Raw genomic sequence first — 22224 nt, 5'->3', positions numbered from 1 at the left:
CATCACTGATGCAAAATGCTGTTCCAGATTCCTTGATCTAGTAGTTAGAAACCATCTCTTAATTTCCAGCCTAAACTAATTTCTGACCACTTTATACTCATTTGTTCTTGTGCCAATATTGTGTTTTTGCTTAGAGAGCTCTTCTCTCTCCTTGGAATTTCCCTCCCCTTTTCCCAGTGTTTACAGAGTGCAGTCACATCGCTGCTTGGCCTGGATAAACAAGTCCAGCTCCTCTGCCCCCCCCCCTCCCCTCACAGAGCACCACCAGCGTTGTGCCAACAGCTTGTGCAGCAGTGTTAGCACATGCTTCCTCCCGAGGGCCTGCAGCCTCTTCCCTTACATTCTTGCATGGATTGTGTTTGCCTTTTGCATGCATGCATGCGTTGAAGTGGTACCACACAGAGGTCAGAGAGCTGGGTCTGTGAGCATGATTTGTGCTGTAGGATGAGAATTTGGTCTGTGACAGTCTTACTGACAGGAAACAGATCACAATCTGTGCTGAGTAGGGCTCCTGCTCTGCTGCAGAGGTGTGGGGAGGTGCAGGGAGCCTGTGCCAGGGAAGGAACAGTCTGCCAGCAGGTGTGAGGCACTGAGGGTACCCCAAAGCTGATGGATGGGGAGGGTCTGTGATGGGGATGTGTCCATTTTGATAGCTGTCCAGGAAGGGAGCTTCCATGTGGTGCTGCTCCATGTGGCTTCTGTCCGGAAGCCCGGAGTGTGGGGTTAGCTGAGCACATGGTGCACTGACAAAATGGTAGTCTTAAATGCCTGCAGACAGCAGTGCTAACTAGGAGCAAAGGAGAGGAGGGAAAGCCCTAAGAGTCAGAGTGTGTGGGTGCAGAAAGAACTGCCTGCTGCATTTCCAGGGACCATGAACCACCCTGTACTGGCTGATAGGAGCTGAAGGAACTCTCCATTTCCAGGATGAATGGCCTCTGGCCCAGTTATTGCATTTCCCTCTGAAGGGTTCTTCTGGGGCAGGGGGGATTTTCCTCACTGCAGAGGCCTTGGATGTAACATGGGCAGTGTCCTTCCATCACCCTATACTTCACCACTGCAGCATGCACCAAGGCTGTTGAGCTGCACTAAGCCTTGTGGCATAACAGGACAGCTGGTGGGACAGGACCTCCCTCCACCTGCTTGGCTGCAACCTTCCTCACATCATCCAGCCTCAGGCACAGCCTGTGGGTCTTGGTTGGGGTGCTGTGCCCCGGGTGAAGTGCAAGATGGGTATAGGAAGGCGTAATACTGCTGTGCTGCGGTCTTGGGGATGGTGTGAAGGATGTCACTCAGTTGCTCCCTGGGCTGTGCTGCAGGTGCTGGAAGAGAAGCCATCGGGACTTCTTGTTGCCTCCCTGCAAGCCAAGGACCCTGATGAGGGTGAGAATGGGACCATCACCTACTCACTAACAGGTATGAGCTGTCAGCCTGGCTTTCAGCATGCAGCTGTGACCCTCAGAGGCAGACGGTCCCTCTGCCACAGCACATTCTCTCCTCCATCCCCACGTGCCCCCACCCTCCCTCCTCTCTCTGCAGCATTTCACCTTCTCTCCACAGGAGCCTGGGCAGAGCGTTTCACACTGCACACAGCCACTGGAGAGCTGCGGACTGCCACGGTGCTGCGCCGGTCCGACCGTGCTGAGTACGTCTTCACTGTGACAGCCAGCGACCGGGGCATGGTGCCCTGCAGCACCTCAGCCATCGTTCGTATTCAGGTATCCAGCACCCCAACCGCTCTCGTCCCTGCACCATGCACCCCTTGCTCACCTCTCAAAAGACACCGTGTAGCTACTCGGCAGCATTCCTCTCTACCATCTTTACCCTCCACCACCTTCATCCCAGAGCAGCCACTGCCTTTGCTCAACTGTTGCACCAGCCTCACCATCTGTGTGGAGGACCTGGGATGGGAAAGGATGGGTCTGGCTGCCATTGTGCATATATCCTCATTCACAAAGTCATCAATGTCAGCATTAGTGGTAAACACTTGTCTTCTCCAGACTTGGACAGTCTGCCCTGTCCTAGAAATGCTGTTGTGGGGAAGATCTTAAAATTCTCCTGCCTGGAGACATTAATTCTTCCTGGCATTTTTTTCTCCAGGCATGTGGGGTTTTCTTCACGTCTGCCTAACTGTGGTGCTCACTGTCTGGTGTGTTGGCTAAGATAGCCAAGTCCTTTCCCTGTTGTTAGTAATGAGCTTAATTGTACAGCAGACTCCAGTTTCCCTGCAGTCAATGCACTTTCATGGTGTGCCATTTCACATCCTGTCGTGTTGTTGCAATTCCCATTACCACTTGATGTTCTCATTTGATGTTCTGCTGCACAGAATGCAGGCAGTGCCCTGTAACACTGTCAGTGAGCCCATTGTGTATGCAGCTTTCTTTTATTATTATATTAAATTAGACTTGCTGTATTTCCTTTGTGCTTGAGGAGAGAAGTCCCGTGTTAGACTGGCACATCAGCCTTTAGCCATTCCACAACACGTTTTGAAAACATTTCCTTTTTATGCCATGTCTGTAGCTGTTCTTGTCTTTAAAGTTCTTCTGCAGCCTTCAAAGTAATAAGGCCAGGCTGAATTGCTTGTTTGCATTCCCATAATGGAGCTATTTGCTTGACAGTCATTGGTTCTGATACTCCTCCAGGTTGATGGTTTTGCTGGATTCTTTTTTTCCCAGCTCTTTCACATGAGTGCACTGACTTTTTTGAGACATGTTCCCATCAGATGACACTATTGCTTTTCACTGTCACCCCTGAATTAATATCAGTATCTTTAATTAGAGTAATAATAGTACTTATGTATCTTTGGATCATACTAAGTTGTCTTCTCTGTACTTCTCATCTGATTGAGAATTACTTCTCTTCAAAGCTGTTTCTGCTGGCATCTGTTCCCATTACAGTACCTAACCCACTCACAGTATCACAGCACGGCTGAGGCTGCAGGCACATCTGTGTCCATCTGGTCCACTCCCTGCTGCAGGCCACCCAAAGCTGCTTGCTCAGAACAATGTCCTGGTGATTTCTGAAGGTCTCCATGGATGGAGACCTCCCTTGGCAGCCTGTGCCAGTGCTCAGTTACCCACCCCATACAGAAGGACTTCCTGATGTTAAGATGGAACCTACTGTGCTCTCATTTGTGCCCAGAGCCTCCTGTCTTCTCACTGGGTGCCACAAAAAAGAGCCATACACTCTCTCTTCAGATACTTATATTCACTTATGCCCCAGAACCTTCTCTGCTCAGTCAGCAGCTCTGTCCTTACCTGCCATAACTCCCCAGATGAAGCTTGTCTTTCATCCTGTCAAACCTGAGCTCATTCTACATGTATTTTTCAGGCCACAAGACTTGTGACCTGGCCTCCCTAAACCTGCAGTCTGCATGTCCCCTCTCCACTGGCTCCCCAGCATCCCTCCCAGAGCGCATCCCTGACTGCTGCCTCTCCTCTTCTCACAGGTGCTACCGTCCTCCCGCTTGCTGCCCAGACCGGATGCTACCGTGCTGACACTGCACCCCCCAGAGGGGGTAAAGCCGGGCTCTGTGATCGGCTCAGTGGCACCCCCTGATGCCCCTGCACGGGGACAGCTGACCTACACGGTGGTAGGAGGTGGTGGGGATGGCACTTTTGTTGTTGACAGCGTGACAGGGGAGATCTACGCTGCCCGGGAGCTGGATTATGAGGCCGGGGCCCGGCACACGCTGCAAGTGAGCGCTGAGGACACGCAGCACGGCTACCCGTCCAGCCGTCTGGTGCTGGTGCAGATCCACGTGCAGGACTGCAACGACCAGGCGCCCACCTTCCCCGAAGACCCCATCACCATTGTGGTGCCCGAGGATGCGCAGGCTGGCTCGTCTGTCTTCACCTTCCAGGCTCTGGATGGGGACGGGGCAGGCCCCAACAGCCAGGTGCGCTACGCCCTGCTGCGCCAGGAGCCCCCAGGGGGCCCTTTCCAGCTCGACGGCCGCTCGGGGCTGCTGAGCCTTCGCCAGAGCCTCGACCGTGAGTCTGTGGCCTCCTTCCTCCTGGTGGTGGAGGCCATGGACCAGGCCCGCAACGTCAGCCAGCGTCGTTCGTCCGCTGTGACAGCGCGTGTGTTCGTGACCGACGTGAACGACAATGCGCCCGTCTTCCTGTCACCTGCTGCCATCAGTGTCACAGAGGACCGGCCGACTGGGTTCGTGGCTCTGCATGTGGTGGCCCAGGACAACGATCTGGGAGAGAATGGACGAGTGAGTTACTCACTGCGAGCGGGCAACAGCGATGGCCGCTTCCACCTCAACCCCAGCACTGGTGAGAGCCTGGGCAGGGTGCAGGGTGACACTGGGCTGTGGGGGCTGGGCAGGGTGCAGGCACATGTGGGAGTGTTGCACGGTGCACAAGAGAGCGTGGGCCGGAGAGTTCAGGTCACCTGGATTTGTGAAGAATTTGTGGGGTGCACACCTAGCTGGGGTGACCTTGCTGTCTTGAGACTTGGCTGCCCCTGCTGCCCCTCCATCCCTGCAGACTTGCAACAGCTCTGTCCTGGGAGTGGTTGGTCTCGAAGCCATGTGATCCCTGCTCACCCCTCTCCCCATGTCTGTAGGTGCACTCTCTGTTGTGCGGGCTCTGAACCGTGAGGAGGTGGTGCAACACAACCTGACTGTGGTGGCTGCTGACCATGGCTTCCCACGCCGCTCAGCCACGCAGCTACTCTCCATACTGGTGCTGGATGTCAATGACGAAGCTCCCACCTTTGAGAAGCCTGAGTATGAGGCACACATCACGGAGAACCTTCCAGCTGGCAGCCCTGTCCTGCAGGTGCTGGCCACAGACCGGGACCTGGGTGAGGATGCAGGGTTCAATCAGGGACCTTCTGGAAACACAGCACACAGGACAGAATGTGCTCCCTCCTGCCTGGTTTGGAGTGCATGTTTGACCTTTGAGGGAGGGACTATCAGCTGGCCTGGAAATGAGGGATGGGACAGACCTGGGAAGAAGCTGAGGATGAGAACAGAGGCTGCAATTCCCTCTGCTTCCCAAGTCAGTGCCCTTTGTTCTTTGGAGATTCATTGTCCTGTCTTCCACAAACTGAACAGGGCTGAGGCTTCCCTCCACCACACATCTCTCCCCACACCTTTACTCGCTATGGCGTGAGATCACCCCACAGTGTCACCCTTAGAAGGAATGAAGTACAGGGCTGTGATCCAAGTGAGAGGTTCTTGGTGTTGCTACTGGGTTCCTTCAAACATGCTTCTCCTGCAGGTGCCAACGGACAGGTGACCTATGGAGGTCTCTCTGGGGGGCCGTTCTCTATCCACCCGCAGACGGGTCTCATTGTCACCACACATCCCTTGGACCGTGAAGAGCAGGAGCAGCATGTGCTGATGGGTATGGCTGTGCTGGTGCATGGGAGGGAGCAGCAGGCACTGGGGAGGGAGAGGTGGAGGGCACGGAGCAGGCAGATGCACTTTCTCTGCTTTTGGGATAGAGCAGCATTGCAAGGAGGGCAGGACATGGAAAGTAATGGAGGTTTGTGGGGCATGCAGAATTTTTGGGTGATTTGGGCATACAGAAATGCCAGTGCTCCCATTCTTTGCTGCCCTGTGACTGCCTGGACAGCTGCATGTGATGGCATTGGTAGTAGCTCCCAGTCTGCAGCACACTCTGCATCACTCTTGCTGTGTTCCTGCAGTCTATGCACGGGATGGTGGCCTGCCCCCCAACCTCTCCAAGGCAACTGTGCGGATAACAGTAGGGGATGAAAACGACCACACACCACAACTGGAGAGTGAGTCCTGCTCTGTGGAGGTCCCTGAGAACCAAAGCCGCGTGGCACTCTACACCCTGCGTGCCACTGACCCTGATGGAGACGAGAACGGGCGCTTGGAGTACCGCGTGGCAGGTGAGAGCACAGGGACACGGGGAGCTCTGTAGCTTCATTCTTGGAGGAGAGTAATGGCTGTTCACCACGGGTTGCCAGGAGTTCTGGGAAGCATCAGCTCTGGCAATTCCTGTTCTACATCATTTCTCTCCTGTCCTGAACCACGGGTAGCTGTTCCCTTCTCTCAACCTTCTAATTCCTCTGCCCCAGTAAAAAGCACTCCAGGATGTGCACAGGCTGCATTACTCACACTCTGTCCATTTCCCCGGGCTCAGGATGGCTCCATACCTCTCTTGCTTGCTATGGCCTGTGGAATTTACGGATTGCCAAGTCTTTACTGTTATGCCATGTCTCACTGTGGCACTACAGTGGTCTGTGAGCTGATGGAGCCTGTTCTGGCACAGCACACATACTCAAACACACATTCTGGGCCTGAGGAGGTTCAGACACCAGCTCACTCTACCATCCCAGGTAGCATAGTCCAGGACCCTCTCTGTGCCAACTCCAAGTGTACACACTGAATGCTGTCTTGCTATTCCTTCTCTTTTCTAGATGGAGATCCTGAGCAGGATTTCATCTTAGACCCTGTCTCTGGTGTCCTCTCCACTGCACGTGCCCTTGACCGAGAGCAAGTTGCTTTCTACAGCCTCACAGTAGTGGTTCAAGACCACGGCACCCCACCACGCAGTGCAACCATGTCAGTGAATGTGCAGGTGTTGGACTTAAATGACAATGCTCCTGGTTTTGCTCAAGCCAGCTATGTGGTGGAGGTGCCCGAGGACTTACCTGTTGGTTCCCTGGTGCTGCAGCTGGAAGCCGAGGACCCTGATGAGGGCACCAACGGGCAGGTCACCTACTACCTGGGCAATGAGTCCCTGGGCATGTTCCAGGTGGAGCCACAGAGTGGACGCATCAGAAGTGCCCAGGAGTTGGACCGGGAACGCCAGCCAAGTTACAGCTTTCTGGCCAAGGCTGTGGACTCAGCACCATGGGAGCCCAAAAGCGCAGCTGTGCGTGTCACAGTCACGGTGCGGGATGTCAATGACCATGCTCCTGCCTTCCTGCACAGCCCGCTCACTGTCAGCTTGTCTCGCCACACGCCGCTCAAGCAAGTTGTGGCCACCATGAGGGCAGAGGACAGGGATGCAGGTGCCAATGCCTCCATTCTGTATCGCCTTGCCACCCCGAACTCAGCCTTCTCAGTCAACTCCTACACAGGGGATATCCAGCTGCTGCAGCCCCTGAGCTCACTCAGCCAGCGCCAGCGGACACTCTTCATCCTGGCCACGGACCTGGGGCAGCCAGCGCTTTCCTCCACTGGTGTAGTGGTGATCCATCTGCAGGAAGAGCCCTACCGGGGGCTGCGCTTTCCCCGGAGCACCAATGAAGTGGTCCTGCCAGAAAATGCTGCTCCAGGTATCTGCTGAGCAGAGTGCCCAGCACAAGCTGAGATGGAGTGGGATGGGATGGGATGGGATGGGATGGGATGGGATGGGATGGGATGGGATGGGATGGGATGGGATGGGATGGGATGGGATGGGATGGGATGGGAGGGAGGGAGGTGGGTGACAAGCTAGAATAGTTCTATAGGCTGGAACTCAGACCAGGGAGCACTGCAGGATCTTAGGAAGTCGTGTTATGCTTTGGGTAGACCTAGGGGGATGGCAGGGCCTGACTGAGCCCAGGGTGTTGGGGGTGATAATCCTGTGAGCTTTTACAAGATGTTCTGATAGCTGTGGGCAGTCACAGGTGCCCACTTGCTGGTGGAATGGCTGCAGGGTTCACACTGAGACCATAGAAGGGCCCCAGGAGTCTCATCTCCAGCCCAGAGTTTACCACTGTTTCTCACATACTTTGACAGCTGTATTCCTGTGGTATAACATGTGCTATCTATAAACCATCCTGACCCTCAGTGTGCCCTGAGACTGTGCTGCCCATTCAAAACTGCTTCCTTTCTTTCCAGGTACTGCTGTCGCAAACATCCAAGCTGTACACATGGGGGGCTCTTCTGGGCGCATCACGTACAGCATTATCAGTGGCAACGAGAAGAATGCTTTCCTTATCCAGCCCAGCTCAGGTACAGCACCAGAACCACACAGGGAAGCGGCAAGGGAAAGTCGCCTGTGCTCTGTCAGTGCCTGCTTATCACAGCACTCAGAGTCCTCCAAAGGCACAGGAATGCAGTTTACAACTCTATACTACTAAATCTAATAGTGTTAGTATCCCATCAGTGTCCAGAGGATGCTAGTACAGCTCCTGGCAAAGTATTGGTTCCTGCTAATTGGAATTTTCCTAAAAAGTTCGCAAGGCCTGCTCAGGAGTTAGCAGAGGTCACAACATTGTTAAGAGGTGATCTGGATGTGCCCTTGTCTTAGACAGCAAGCTATGACCAAATGACTCAGCCCAGATCTCAGAGCCAGGCACTTGGGCTGCCATGTCTTATATATTATAGTGTGCATGTTAGCTGCTGTGACTGCGGCACTGCTGTGTGGTTATGGCTGCGTGGTCCCAAAGATGACAAAAAAATGGTGAACAGCTCACTGACCTGTGGACATTTCTAATTTCTGCACCACTGTGCACTGAGCAGTCAACAGATGCTGAACATAACAGTGGTGCTTGTGGATGGTTGATAACCCAGCAGTGAGGTGAGGCAGGCTACAGGGTACTGCCCAGTGACACTAGGCAAGCTGGTGTTGGTTGCACCACAAGCTTCAAAGGGCAGCCTTGGAAGGGCAGCATTTCCCCGGACATCAAGGAAGTCCTGGCTGAGTCTAGGATGAGGGGGGACCATTTTTGCCCTACAATTTGGAAGAGTCTGGGATATGAGAAAGTCTGCAGAGTACAGAGGTCAAGCTGGAGCTTCTTGTGAAAATGCAATTTTCTTGTAGTCTGCTGGGTGATTGGGGTTGGAACAGGATTCCAGACCATTCTGGCCACAGTGCTTGTGCTTGAGTCCATGGCCATTGTGCAGGTCCCTGTGAGCCACCTGCAGTATGGCATGGCATGCAGATCATTAATACCCCTATTAACAGCTGCCAGCCACAGTGACTGTGCATCATGTGTCCCTTCAGCCGCAGTATAGTCACCTTGCTGTCACTGCAAGCCACTCATTACCCTGTGCTCCTGCTGTGAAGAGGCCTCTGAACACTGGGATCATGAGGAAGAGGCCAGACCAGGTCACAGCACCTGTCCCAGCCTCACAGTGTGCAGCTCCAGCCTTGAAGAAGCTGAGCTACAACTGCAGACCTCCTGCTGCAGCCAGCACCACACTGAGGTGACCCACCCTGCCTGCACCCTGTCTGCCCAGAGTGCTGGGTTCCACCTCCGAGTGTGTCTCATTGCAGTGCTTCTGTCACTCCTAGAGTGTCATCCCAGCTCCAACCACAACTCAGCAGCTGCCACTGTGCAGTTCCTGAAACTCAGAGACAAAGAAAAGGGCAGATGGTGGAAATTCAGTCAGATTCACAGAGGTCTTTGTGGAAAGCAGCCTAGGGATGGTCCGCCATGTGTTCTGAGTCCCAGGGACTGCTGCCTGTGAAGGAGTTCACACACTGCCATAGCAGTCTGCCTGCCTGATGCTGCATCCAGGAGTGAGAAGAGGAGCTGCTCTGTTTGTGAAGTGCAAGAGGAGCTGATGGGGTGGCAAGTTGGAAAAGTCCTGGTTCATACGCCAGCAGTCACAGAATCACAGAATGACAGGGATTAGGAAGGACCTCGAAGGATCATTGAGTCCAATCCCCCTGCTGGAGCAGGAACACCCAGAGCAGATCACACAGGAATGCATACAGGCAGATTTTGAATGTCTCCAGAGAAGGAGACTCCACAACCCCTCTGGGCAGCGCATTCCAGTGTTCTCTCACCCTCACCGTGAAGTTTTTTCCCATATTTATGTGGAATCTCCTCTGTTCTATCTTGCACCCAATGACCCTTGTCTTACCATTGGATGTCACTGAGAAGAGCCTGGCTCCATTCTCCTGCCACGCACCCTTTACATAGTTATAAACAGTAATGAGGTCACCCCTCAGTCTCCTCCAAGCCAAGGAGCCCAGCTCAGTGGTGTCACAGAACATCCCCTGCCATGTCTCTGTGATCCCTGTCTGGTCAGATCCCTGCTTGTCTCTGCTTAGGCTGTGTCTGCCAGCAGTTCCCCAGCCATCCTGGACATGCCCTGGCTGTGCCTCAGTGCCACAGATGAAGTGTGACTTCATCTTAGTGAGGAAATGTTTCCTTCACCAAAGTTCCCAGAAGGATTTTTCCCTCCTCAGGTCTCATTTGTCTGGGAAACACATCTCTGCTTTCTCCTTGGGCAACAGGCTGCACATTGTGACTGTATGCAGGTTCTGGAGCACCATGAAGATGGGGCAGGCACATGGCAGCTCAGTGTGGCTCCCCAGCCCTCTGGCTGCCAGCAGTGGCACACAGTGCCTTTGGCTTTAAGCTGTGCCATGACAATGAGCCAGTTCCTCATTATTTTTGGATGCATCACTGGGAATGCTGCCAGTCATTAGTAGAGAATAGCATAGCATAGCGTAGAACAAAACAGAAGGGAACTACAGAGACCGTTGAATCCAGCTCCCTGACCACATGAGGGATAAACAAAAGTTAGAACTTATCCAAAGCCAAAAGTTAGAGCATTATCCAAAGCCTCTTGAACACCAGTAGGGATGTGGCATCGACCATCTCTCCATGAAGCCTGATCTAGTGTCTGACCAGCCTCGTGACAAGGAGGTTTTTCCTAATGCCCAGCCTGAACCTCCCCATGCCCAGCTCTGTGCTGTTCCCATGCACCCTGCCTCTCCCCTTGCCTTCCAGTCCTTCTCATGGGTTTTGTTGCCCTCATCTGGATGCTTTCTTGTAACTTGGCATACTTCTATATTGTGCGGCCCAGAACTGCACACAGTAGTCAAGGTGAGGCCACACCAGTGCTAAATATGGCAGAGAATCATTTCTTTTGACGGTCTGGCTGTGCTTTGCTTAATGCACCCCAAAATACAGTTTTGGTTGCCTGGGCACACTGCTGGCTCACACTGAGCCTGCAGTCACTGGCAGCCTCAAGTTTCTTCCCGTAGGGCTGCTGTCCTGCCTGTGCCTGTGTCCAACATGACTCCATCCCAGGTGCAGAACCTGACATTTTCCTTTGTTGAACTTCATGCTATTGCACTAATTACCTAGACCTGTTTTAGTAGATCTTTTAGGAGACCCATGATCTTCCTGGATGGGACAGCAATGTGTCACTGCCAGAGCCCATGCTTATGTGGATGTGTCTCCTCGGTCCCCTTGCAAGAGGACTGTTTGCAGCCCTTCAGTCTCTTTGTACAGATTCAGTCTAGACAAATAGTGTAGATAGCTGACTTTAGGCTGGGGCTTGATGAGCTAGCTCCGCAGTATGGGGCTCGACATGGGGCAGTTCTCATCTAAACTGGCCATTTCAAGCTCAGGGAGGGTAGATTTTGGTTAGATGTAAGGAAAAAATATTTTACAGTGAGGGTGGTGAGGCACTAAACGGGTTACCCAGTGTTGTGGTTGGTGCTCCATCTCGAGACTGCAGGTGGGGCTGGATCAGGTCCTGGGCAACCTGATGGAGCTGTGGTATCCCTGTGCTATGCAGGGTTGTGGTCAGGATGGCCTTTAAAGGCCCCTTCCAACTCTAAGAATTCTATGATTCTATACCAGATGATGTCCCCACTGGGAAGACTATTGCATGCTTTAATGTCAATGTAAGGTGTCTGTCCTGAGCACCGTACAGAATTTATCAGCACAGCAGCTCACTGTGGCTCATGAGAAGGCTTTTGTTTTGAAGGAAGCTCAGTATGCTTCTTCTATTTGAGAATGGATGGACTGACAGAGGGATGGACTAAGTGCAAGGGAACAACAGAGGTGAGGGCTGGGTGTGCTGGTGCATCACTTCCCCTTCTCCCCCCACCCTGCTGTCTCTCCAGGTGCCATTTCAGTTCAGGACTCCAGCAGCCTGGATTTTGAGGCCAGCCCCCGGCTGCGCCTTGTGGTCCAGGCAGAGACAACGGCTTCCTTCGGCTTTATGGCCATAAACCTCAACCTGCAAGATGTGAATGACAACTTGCCACGCTTCCAGCTGCAGAACTACGTGGCATTCATCTGGGAGTCCCAGAGCTATGACTCCCCAGTTATCCAGGTAGCACTGGGAGCAAAAACAGGGACAGTGGTTCCCCTGGCTGCCTCTGCCAGGAGGAGGAGGTGGGGGCTGTGCCTAAGGCTGGCACCTGTGGATCCGTATGTCTTGCTCTGGAGATCCATTGTTTACAGGGCTCTAGACTGCACTGCTGAATCTCTCCAATGGCCTTGCAGGTCCTAGCAGATGATCTGGATCAGGGAATGAATGGGCAGGTGACTTACGCCATCAACCAGTCCCTGCCAATGACAGGCTTATACCACATCGATCCTCAGACTGGCACGATCACTACTGCTGCCATCCTGGACAGGGAGATCTGGTCCCAGACCCGGTGAGTAGGGCCAGATCAACTTGTACCACAGATATGAAAGTGACATAGGAGCAGCATCCCCAGGGTTGCAGAGGATACTTTGCTGCCTGGTGCCACACCAAGCTGTTGCCGAACAGCAGAAACCTGGGTATCAAATGAGGTGTGACAGATGGCCATGAGATGAGCCTGAGCTCCGTTCAGCCTGGCCTTTGCAAATCTGAGCAGGCTGTGGAGGGGCAGTGGACTCTTCAGTAGTTGCATCCATTTCCTTTCCTACCTGTTAAATCCAGGTTAGATCTGTTCAGTTTCTGCCCACTCCCACACATTGCACCCTCCTGCCCTACCATGTGTCCCCCAGCAGCTATGCATCAACTTCAACCATCTTGCTAGTCCCCCTGTATTCAGTCCAAGTCCTCAAGGTCCCTCACCACACATACAGGTTCTTTAATCCCCCAGTCTAATCACAATTATGTAAGATGAGTTCATGTCCTCCCCTATCTCTGTACAGGAGCATGGCCCAGATACAAGGAACAACTTCTACCATCCCACCCAGACCTCATTCCCTTTGCTATATCCATGCTTCCCTGCTCCACATCTATCTCCCCTTTTCCAAGGCAAGGAAATACCTAGGAAATACCTAGGGTATTCATTCCATTCACGTACCCATCACTGCTCCACTCAAACCGAGGCTCCATGTGTTCCCTAGTTCCCAAATATGCCCCAAATGCTGCCATCTGTCCCCTGCTCACCCTACTTGCTCTACCCAGCTCTTCTCCCATACACATCCCAGTCTCCTGCCCATTTCACAGACTAAAAAAATCCACTGCCCTCCCCTTGCAAAAGCCCCCATCTGTGCATGCCTACAGATGCACAGATTAATGTCTGTGCATTAATCCACTGCCTATCAGATGCTCCAGACACTTGTGCCTACATGCACGGCCTGCTCATATGCTCCAGGTGCTGGGCAAAAACCCACTGCCCTCCAAATACACACTCAGATGTGCATCCTATGTTCTTGATAGGTGCACATCCATTGATCCACTCCAGATGCTCTGTACACATCCATTGCCCCAAACACTCCAGATGTGCAGAGTTTTACTACATGCTCCAACCTGTGCACATGTGCAGTGTCCTCCTGTTCCAGATGCTGTGTGTGCGTACACTGCTCCTGACATGTGGTTGTAACCTTCCTGCTATGCCTTTGTGCTTTCCTGCAGCTTGGTGGTAACAGCGATGGACAGAGGGACCCCCCCTCTCGTAGGTTCTGCTACACTGACAGTTGTGGTGATGGACATCAATGACAACAGCCCCACCATTCCATTTCCCTGGGAGGTGCGGGTCCCAGAAAGTAAGTGCCTCTCAGCCCTATGAGGTAACGTGTCACTAATAGCAGGAACTGAGTTGTGGTAGACACCTGTGGGTGGGAGAGAAGCCCTCAGTGGGCCTGTTCCCTTGCCAAGGGCCGGCTTGTGCTGGCCCTTTGACTGAGCTTCACTGAGCCCTCCAGCATTGCTCCATCTGTGATGTCCTGGTGCCAGTGGGTTGTGCAGCTCTGTGTCTTGAGGGAACCAGTTGAACTCAGCTCCTCCCTGGCCCCAAACCATGAGGGCTCTGGTTGCACACCCCTGCCCTGCCAGCTTCCTGCCCTCTGCATTCATGCCCCATCTCCCTGCCTGACTCCCAGGACCTGCCCCTTCACTGTCAGCATCTCCCTAGTGCTCAGGTTTCCCACCACGTGAGCCAGAGCCTCTGAGGAGATGGGGATGCTGGCTCACACCTCACCTCTCCACAGACATGCTGCTTGGCACCCAGATAGCCCAGCTGACAGGGAACGATGTGGACTCGGGCCCTGCACTCTCCTACACCCTCATGCTGGATGGTGATGCTGTGGGTACATTCAGTGTGCTGCGCTATGGGGGACGCATTGCCCTGACGGGGCCACTAGACTACGAGCAGCGCAGCCACTACAGCCTCACACTGCGAGCCTCTGACAGCCGCCACGAGACCGAGGCCAACCTCACCGTCATCGTGGAGGACATGAATGACAACGCACCAGCCTTCAGCCAGGCCTTCTACCAGGTACTGCCTGCACTCGCTCATGTGTGTAGCAGACAATGCTGGCTGACCTGCACAAGCCTCGCTGCTGCCCTTGTGCCCTGCCTGGCTCTCTTGGCCTTATGGGGCACAGAGACTGCTTTGAGGATGGATTTGAGCCTATCCTGGTCCCTGTCCTTCTGGGCCACATCCCAGCACTCCTGCTGTCACTGCAGTCAGAAGGCTGAAACCAAGCAGACAGCACTAGGATCAGCAGAGAAAAAGATCAATATCTGGATGCTCTCGTAGCTCAGAAGTCGCACAGAGGCTGCATGCTATGCATGTGGGACAGTTGCCTACAGGTTCCACCCATGGCCTTGGTGCAGAGGTGGGGAAGGCTAGCATTGCACTGGGTTACTCTGGTCATGGCTGCCCTAGCCAGCTCCAGGCTTTCTCCCATCCCTGCTGGCCAGCTCCAGGAGATTGGGGACAGTGCCCACATGAAGACCTGGTGCTGATCAGAGCTTCCTCCTCTTCCAGGTGACACTGCCAGAACACACTCCTGCAGGGAGCATCCTTCTCACCATGAGCGCCACTGACATGGACTCAGGCAGCAATGGGGAGATCACCTTCCACCTGGCCGTGCCCAGCCTTGACGTTGCAATTGACCCCAGCAATGGTGCGTGGGACTGGCTGCTCTGGGGGGGCTCACACTGTGGTTTGCTACAGCAGCTCCTGCAGAGGAAGGGGCCCTCATGCTCCCCCCTCACCAGGCCTGCAGTGGCTAGGGAGGCAGACGTGGGGGTGTGGCCACCACACCCCACCACCAAAGCATCCTGCATGCCTGTCCCTCCAGCCAATAACCCTAACCACCCTAACACCCTGCCCAGCTCCCTGCTGACCCATTATGCTGACTCTGTCTTTGTGCCCTCACAGGGACCCTGTTCACCATCCGACCAGTGGAATTTGATGCCAACCAGCCCACCCTGGAATTGGTGGTGGAGGCCCGTGACCACGGCTCCCCCAGCCTCTCATCTTGGGCCACGGTTCAGCTTCAGGTGCTTGATGTGAATGACCACAGCCCCATCTTCCAGGTGCCACACTACAATGCCAGCGTCCCTGAGGACCTGCGGCCAGGAACCACTGTGCTGATGCTGGATGCAGGCGATGCTGACCTCTCCCGAGAGAACGCTGGCTTCGACTACACCATCGTCAGTGGAAACGGTGGCAATGCCTTCCAGGTGGAGAGCCGGGTGGCCTGGGCAGGTGGGCAGCTACGCACACAGGGTGCGTTGGTGCTTGTGGAGCCCTTAGATTTCGAAGCCATCCCAGTCTACAATCTCACTGTGGCTGCCTTGGACCGGGGCCTGCCTCAGCGTAGCACCACGGTGCCTGTGCTCATCACCGTGCAGGACGTCAATGACAACCCGCCTGTGTTCGCCCGAGCCGAATACCGCACAGCAGTGAGCGAGAGCGCACCTCCTGGCACAGAGCTGCTCCGTGTGACAGCCCACGATGCCGACTCAGGGCCCCGCGGCCATGTTCACTACACCATCAGCTCGGGTGATCAGCACGGGCTCTTCCACATCCACGAGAGCACAGGTGCCCTGTGCCTGGCACGGCCCCTGGACCGGGAGACACAGGCATTACATGCTCTTGTGGTGCAGGCCATGGATGTGCCAGGCGGGCACTTTGCTCTGGTGCCTGTAGCCATTGAGGTGAAGGATGTCAATGACAACAAGCCATACTTCCCAGTGGAGGTGCTGAGTGCCAGCATGCGGGAGAACCTGCCTCCGGGCACACTTGTGACTACCCTGCGTGCTATCGACACCGACACCGGGGTGTTTGGGGAGCTGCAGTACACAGTACTGGAGCAGCCAGTGGGGGGGCCTGGTGTGGCAGAGGGCCGGGATGCCTTTGCCATCAACAGCAGCTCTGGGGAGCTGCGTTCCCGGCTCACCTTTGACTATGAGCGAGCCAAAGCCTTCCAGCTCCTCGTCAGGGCCACGGATGCCGGCAATGCCTCTGCTACAGTGACCGTGCGGGTGCTGGTGACCGGGGAGGATGAGTACGATCCCATCTTCCTGAGCCCCTCCTTCAGCTTTGAGGTCCCTGAGGGTGCCCACAAAGGGCAGAGCATTGGGAGGGTCCTGGCAACAGATGAGGACGAGGGGGCTGACGGTGTTGTGCTGTACAACCTGGCCAAGCCCTCGCCGTACTTTGCCATCAACCAAACTACAGGCACCATCTACCTGCGGGTGGACAGCCAGCCCCAGGCCGGGGCCGGGCGCACCAAGAGGGAGCCCCGTGAGATGAGCCTTGAGGTGCAGGCGCGCAGCCCGCTGCCAGCCTCCCGCTCAGCCTCTGCACAGGTCACCATCGACATCACGCACACCTCCTTCGGCCTGGCTCCGGATCTCAATCTGTTGCTGGTGGCCGTGGCCGCCTCGCTGGGTGTCGTGGTAGTGCTGGCTGCTGTGGCCATCGTGCTGGCGCTGGTCCGCTCCCGTCACCGCCGGAGCCACGAGAAGACAGAGGGGGACCGGCCGCTGGCCCACGTACAAAGCAGTTCTCTGCAAAAGCTGGGTCACGAAGAGCCGGCACTCCCCGGGGCTGAGCACATCTACCACCAAGCACTGCCAGGGTATGGGGGGGAGCCAGCGGGGCCCTACACGCGGGGCGGCTCCCTGGACCCCTCGCACTCCAGTGGCAGAGGCTCTGCTGAGGCAGCTGAGGACGACGAGATCCGGATGATCAATGAGTACCCACGCGTGGCCAGCATCACAGCATCCATGCAGGAGCACATTTCGGCCCGCGGCCCCGACTCCGGCATCCAGCAGGATGCCGACCAGCTGTCCGACATCTCCTGTGAGCCAGCCGCCCTGGAGAGCTCCCAGTGGTTCAAGAGCAAGAAGGGCTCTGGGCTGCTGCTCCCAGGGCCCACATCGCAGCTGTACCGCGAGGATGGGGGAGGCAGCGCCTTTCTTGGCGTGCGCTGTGGCCTCAGCGTCTCCTCCCAGCCCCAGGACTACACCTTCCCAGAGGATGGCAAGCCCTCTGTGGAAGGCTCTCTCACCGCCATCGTGGCCAGTGACGAGGAGCTCCGTGGCAGCTACAATTGGGATTACCTGCTGAACTGGTGCCCCCAGTTCCAGCCGCTGGCCAGCGTCTTCACAGAGATCGCCCGTCTCAAGGATGAGAGCTCCCTGCGCAAGCCCTTCCCGACCAAGCCCAAGGCAGAGCCCAAGCCCCGCATCGACCCCCCACCCCTCATCACCTCTGTGGCCCACCCAGGCGCCAAGTCCGTGCCCCCCAAGCCGCCAGCAGGCAGGACCTTCCCGCACCCATCATCGCTGCGTCGCTCGCCCATCAGCCATGAGGGCTCCATCTCGTCCTCCGCCATGTCACCCAGTTTCTCCCCCTCGCTGTCCCCGCTGGCTGCCCGCTCCCCTGTGGTCTCTCCCTTTGGCATCTCACAGGGGCCCTCTGCCTCCACCATCAGCGCCGAGCACTCACTGGAGCCCTCTGAGGAGGCCGAGCTCAGGATTTAGGCCTGGGCCCACGGACTTCCCCGCCCTCCCCGGCAGACACGGGGTAAAGAGCGGGGCCAGGCCGAGGGCTGCTCGGCACGGTACTGGTTTGGCTTTCCCAGCACCTTGCCCATTCCAGGGCCCCACGTGCTGTGGGTTCCCATGTGCTTTGGGACTGCTGACTCTTGTCACTCTCTGTGGTCTGGCAGATTCAATGCTCGTTTTGGTGCCCTGTGGACTGCTGAGCCCAGTGCCAGCACCCTAAGGCATGGTTCCTTGTACTGCTCGTGGTGTCCCAGCGCCCAGCATGCTGCTGCTTTGTGGTACTCCGTGCTCTAAGAGGGGCTGGGAGCAGAGCAGTTCTCTCTGCCCTGCTGGGTCAGAGCGCTGCCACCTGCAGCCTTTGCTCTATCCCGGCCACCTGCCCGAGCCAGGTGCAGCAGCCCAGATGCAGTGAGGGGCTGTCCCATCCCTTCTGGCCCTATCCCCATGGGAGCTCACAGGGCCAGGGTCTCACTGCTCAGCTGGTGCAGCTGCAGCAGCCCGCAAGTCTGCAGGAAGCAGTGTGGGTGACCCTGCTTGCCGATGGTCTGAAACACATCCCAGGCCTAGCTGGACAGGGAGCAAGAGGCAGTGCCCATTATCTGCTTGCCTGTCCATGGCTGGTGGGGGGAAAGGGATCTGTTAGGGTCCCAGAGGGCCCTTCACCTCCCATCACTGCATCTGCCCCACCTAAGGGCTCACTATCCCAGGGCTGAGGGCCTTGGGACATGGCTGCATGGCTGCCCTCTGGGGCTGCAGGCTGGCATCGGGCACAGGCACTGTCCACTTACCAGGCTGGCAGCAATGCTAGCAGGAGAAGCAGTGCCAGAACTGCATTAGCCGACCCCAGGATGGCCTGGCCTCGAGAAAGACACCAGCACAGCTGCTCTGTGACCTCCTCTCACTCTGTCTGCCCCTGGCCTGGTGGCCAGCCTGCAGCTGCAGGGGAGCATGGGTGGCCATGTGGCCTGAGGCTGATGCAGTGGCAGCCAACCTGTTGTCCTGATACAGTGTGGGATGCGGGCAGCAGGGCTCCCCAGGAGCCTGCTGTGCTCACCAGGATGAGCTGGGACACGAGGGCCACCTCCACAGCACGGGTGACTGCCAGAATCCCCAGCCCCTGTGCCCAGCTGTGTGTGCAGCAGCTGCTCCCTGCACTTCTCCCTCATGTCACACTGTGGGAATAGGCAGAGCCACACATCCTTGGGGCTGGTCCCCATTCTCATACCAGCAGTTTGCAGCTGGTGTCAGTTCACAGCTGGTATGAGCTCACAATTGGTGTCAGCCCTCATGCAGCGCTCACCTCGGTTCGCAGCACATGGCACGGCCCTGCGAGTGCTGTCCTTGTGCCAGGCGCTGCAGCCCTGGGTGCTCAGGGTGCTGTGACCCATACACAGTTACAGGTGCAGAGCGAGGATCAGGAGCCGAGCACGCGAGCCATGGCAGCCCCAAATGCACAGCCTGGGAGGACACCCAGCTGTCTGAGAAGGGGATCTGGGGCTGCTTTCAGAATTTTGGAATTTCCTTCCTATCACACTTCTAGAGCCACTCCATAGCCTCAAATGCAAAGCCTGTGTGCACCATTGGCTGCACCCTCATTGGTCACCCCAGCCCCGAGTATTTATCACAGCAGCCAAAAACCACCACTTTTGCCCACTGCCCCTGTGCATCCCACTGAGAACCACCTGTGCCTGCAGCCCCATCTCTGCACACCATAGGTCTCAGAATAGCCCTGCACCCCAGCACCACGCTGCCCCCAGACCCCATGACCCCATGGTGCCCACAGGTCCCCAGTGCTGGCAGCCCTGGGAGCTGCCCTGGCTGACAACAGAGGGCCAGAATCAGGTGGGACTGGGGAGGCCATGGGGCCATGCCTGAGGCCCATGGGGAGCTGAGGTGGCTCTGGGAGGAGAGGATGTGTTCCACCTTGCTTGGCACAAGGATGGTCCAGAGGCACCCTGAGGGGCTGCGTGAACCCTGTGCAGTGCCGGGGTGGCTGAGCAGCCCCACTCCTCTCTGCATGTTGGGATGGGTCACCCCTGCATGCCACATAGGGAAGGGTCAGACACGTGGCCCCACTTTGGTGTGGGAGTTCCAGCCATGTGCTGCTGAGCCCGGCCAGGAGCCAAGCCTCCAGTTATTTATTTTTTACACATTGTACTATGATTCCTGTTTTCTACTTTGTTTGTACTTTTGTATCGTGTCTCGCTGAGCTGCATGTATTGGGCGCTGCTTGTCGGCCCGCACACTGGGCTGCTCCAGCACAGCCTGGACCCAAGTGCCAACTTCTCAAAGAAATGCCTTAATAAACCACACTTGTTTGTACAGAGCTCAACTTAGAGAATCATAGAATCCTTAGAGTTGAAAGGGACCTTTAAAGGTCATCCAGTCCAACTCTCCTGCAATGAATGGGGACGTCCACAGCTACATCAGGTTGCTCAGGGCCTGATGCAGCCTCGATCAGCATCATCACTGCTGCTGTGGGTGCATGCCATGCTGGCACTGTGGCCCTACGGGTGCTGTGGAGAAGCACTGTCAGGGCTGGTGGATGGGAGGCAGCACTGGGGAACCCAGCACCATAAAGCTGTGGACCTGTCACCGGAATCATGTGGCAGAGCTGGAACTGCTTTGGGCACAGAGGCTGCCTAGTGCTGCTTTCTGTCCCCTGCTGCCCCGCCCAGCTGCCTCCTGGCTTGACCAACAAAGGACATGCAGCAATTTCAGACTTGAGCACAACAGAGGATGCAGAGAGATTACACACACACTATGGGCCTGGTCTGGATGCCCAGCTTCTCCAGCAAGGTGTGTTGCAGCTATGCCTGCCCCTGCATTGCTGCACACATGCAGGCACAGCTGCTGCCCTCACCAAGATGCCTGCATCTGCATGCATAGCCACACTGGGCACATCTCTCCTCGTGGCTGCACCATGCACATCTCCTCTCAGTGACTGCAGGTTTTTCTCTTAGTGGCTGCCAAGCCTGGCAGGCGAGGCTGCACAGCTCCATGCATCCAGGTCGTGTTGTCCAAAAAACAGCTTCATTGCCCCGTGTGCACAATCCATGATCATACAGTGAGAGCAGACATCATTTGTTTATTTCAGGATTGCCCAAGCCTGGCTGTGCAGTGGTTTCCCACAAACCCAGCACACCAAATGGAACTATCAGTGCTATATTTATACACAAAAGACACGGAGTTGGTAACTTTTCCAGCCTATCCTCCTGGCGATGAGTGGTCAGTGATTTACATACAGTTATAACAATGCTGACTCTGTACTTCCACTATTAAATCCCTCAGGGGAGGAGTCTTCACTTGGTCAGGAATCTTTTTCACCTGTGGGTGTGATTTTCAGTATTATAATGAAGGTAGTTCAGCTATGGACCCAACATACGGACCCTGAGGCACAGCCCCAGTCCAGCTGGCATTTGGATACAGTTCTCCTACACGGGCACACACAGGCACCCCTGGGGGCCTCAGCTGCCCCAGACTCTGTGCTCTCTGGCCTGCCCTGCTCCCTCCCTGCTGCAGCCACCCCCAGGCTCACACAGCACAGCTCCCAGGGCACTCTGCCCATCACCCAGCCCAGAATAAGCCTGCCGGGAAGGACGTGCACCTTCCCAGCATCCACCTGCTAGGAGGCTGGTACTGCGGGCCCTGGGACATGTGATCCAACTGTAGCTGCTGACACAGCTTCCAAAGACAACAGAATAGAGCCCAAGAAAATACTTTGCAGTGGGGTTTAAGAAGCAGCCAGGGCAGGCTGTGCTGTTGCCAAGTGAAGGCAAACAAATGTGCCAACCATCAACCCATTTACAACTGCTTTTACTCCTTTTCCTTGTTTTCACACCTTTTTCCCCTCTCCAAAGTGCACTGATCCCTCTCTTTTCTCACATCCCATAAGAAGTCTTGTATGACCCTAAAACACCATGTTCTGCCTCTCAGGGCGTGCCCTGCATGCCAGGCAGTACGTGTAGTTGTTTATCAGGAGAACCACACCTGCACTCATGTTGGCGGGTGCCACCCCCAGCTGTGTTGCGATCGCTGCTGTCACAGCCCTGAGCAGATGCAGCCCCTCTGCGCGGGCTATCAGGGCTCCCTGCCTGCCGCCGCTCCCCGTGCCGCTTTAATCACACAACCCAGCACCTCCATCTCCCTGACGTTATAAACGCAATGCCAGGGCTGGGGCTGAGGCTGACTCTGAATGTTCTCCAGCATTGCCCAATTACAGGCAATCTTGACCAGCTTCACTGATAAGAACGGCACCTATGGCACACTGGGGGCGGGCACGGCCTCACCTGGGGCATCCTGGCAGC

The 22224-nt window shown here is 55.8% G+C and overlaps 1 protein-coding gene across 2 annotated transcripts in view; it reads left to right on the top strand.

Annotated features, from left to right (window-relative positions):
• DCHS1 (dachsous cadherin-related 1) overlaps positions 1-21324 on the top strand; it is a 51269-nt gene extending 29945 nt beyond the window's left edge. For both annotated transcript variants that reach the window (XM_031609637.2, XM_090134340.1), the window contains 14 exons: positions 1317-1413; positions 1558-1715; positions 3446-4280; positions 4573-4812; positions 5232-5357; positions 5662-5871; positions 6403-7266; positions 7814-7927; positions 11790-12001; positions 12175-12329; positions 13526-13656; positions 14101-14387; positions 14883-15021; positions 15279-21324. In XM_031609637.2, coding sequence (XP_031465497.2) covers positions 1317-1413; positions 1558-1715; positions 3446-4280; positions 4573-4812; positions 5232-5357; positions 5662-5871; positions 6403-7266; positions 7814-7927; positions 11790-12001; positions 12175-12329; positions 13526-13656; positions 14101-14387; positions 14883-15021; positions 15279-17893 — 6183 coding nt within the window. In that variant the 3' untranslated portion in view covers positions 17894-21324. The remainder of the gene's footprint in view (positions 1-1316; positions 1414-1557; positions 1716-3445; positions 4281-4572; positions 4813-5231; positions 5358-5661; positions 5872-6402; positions 7267-7813; positions 7928-11789; positions 12002-12174; positions 12330-13525; positions 13657-14100; positions 14388-14882; positions 15022-15278) is intronic.
• Positions 21325-22224: the final 900 nt, after the last annotated feature.

This window comes from Phasianus colchicus, chromosome 1 (assembly GCF_987193195.1).
Source record: "Phasianus colchicus chromosome 1, bPhaCol1.hap1.1, whole genome shotgun sequence".
NCBI lineage: Eukaryota > Metazoa > Chordata > Aves > Galliformes > Phasianidae > Phasianus > Phasianus colchicus.
Note: the sequence above shows the minus strand (reverse complement) of the source record. Positions and strands in the feature narration are given on the sequence as shown.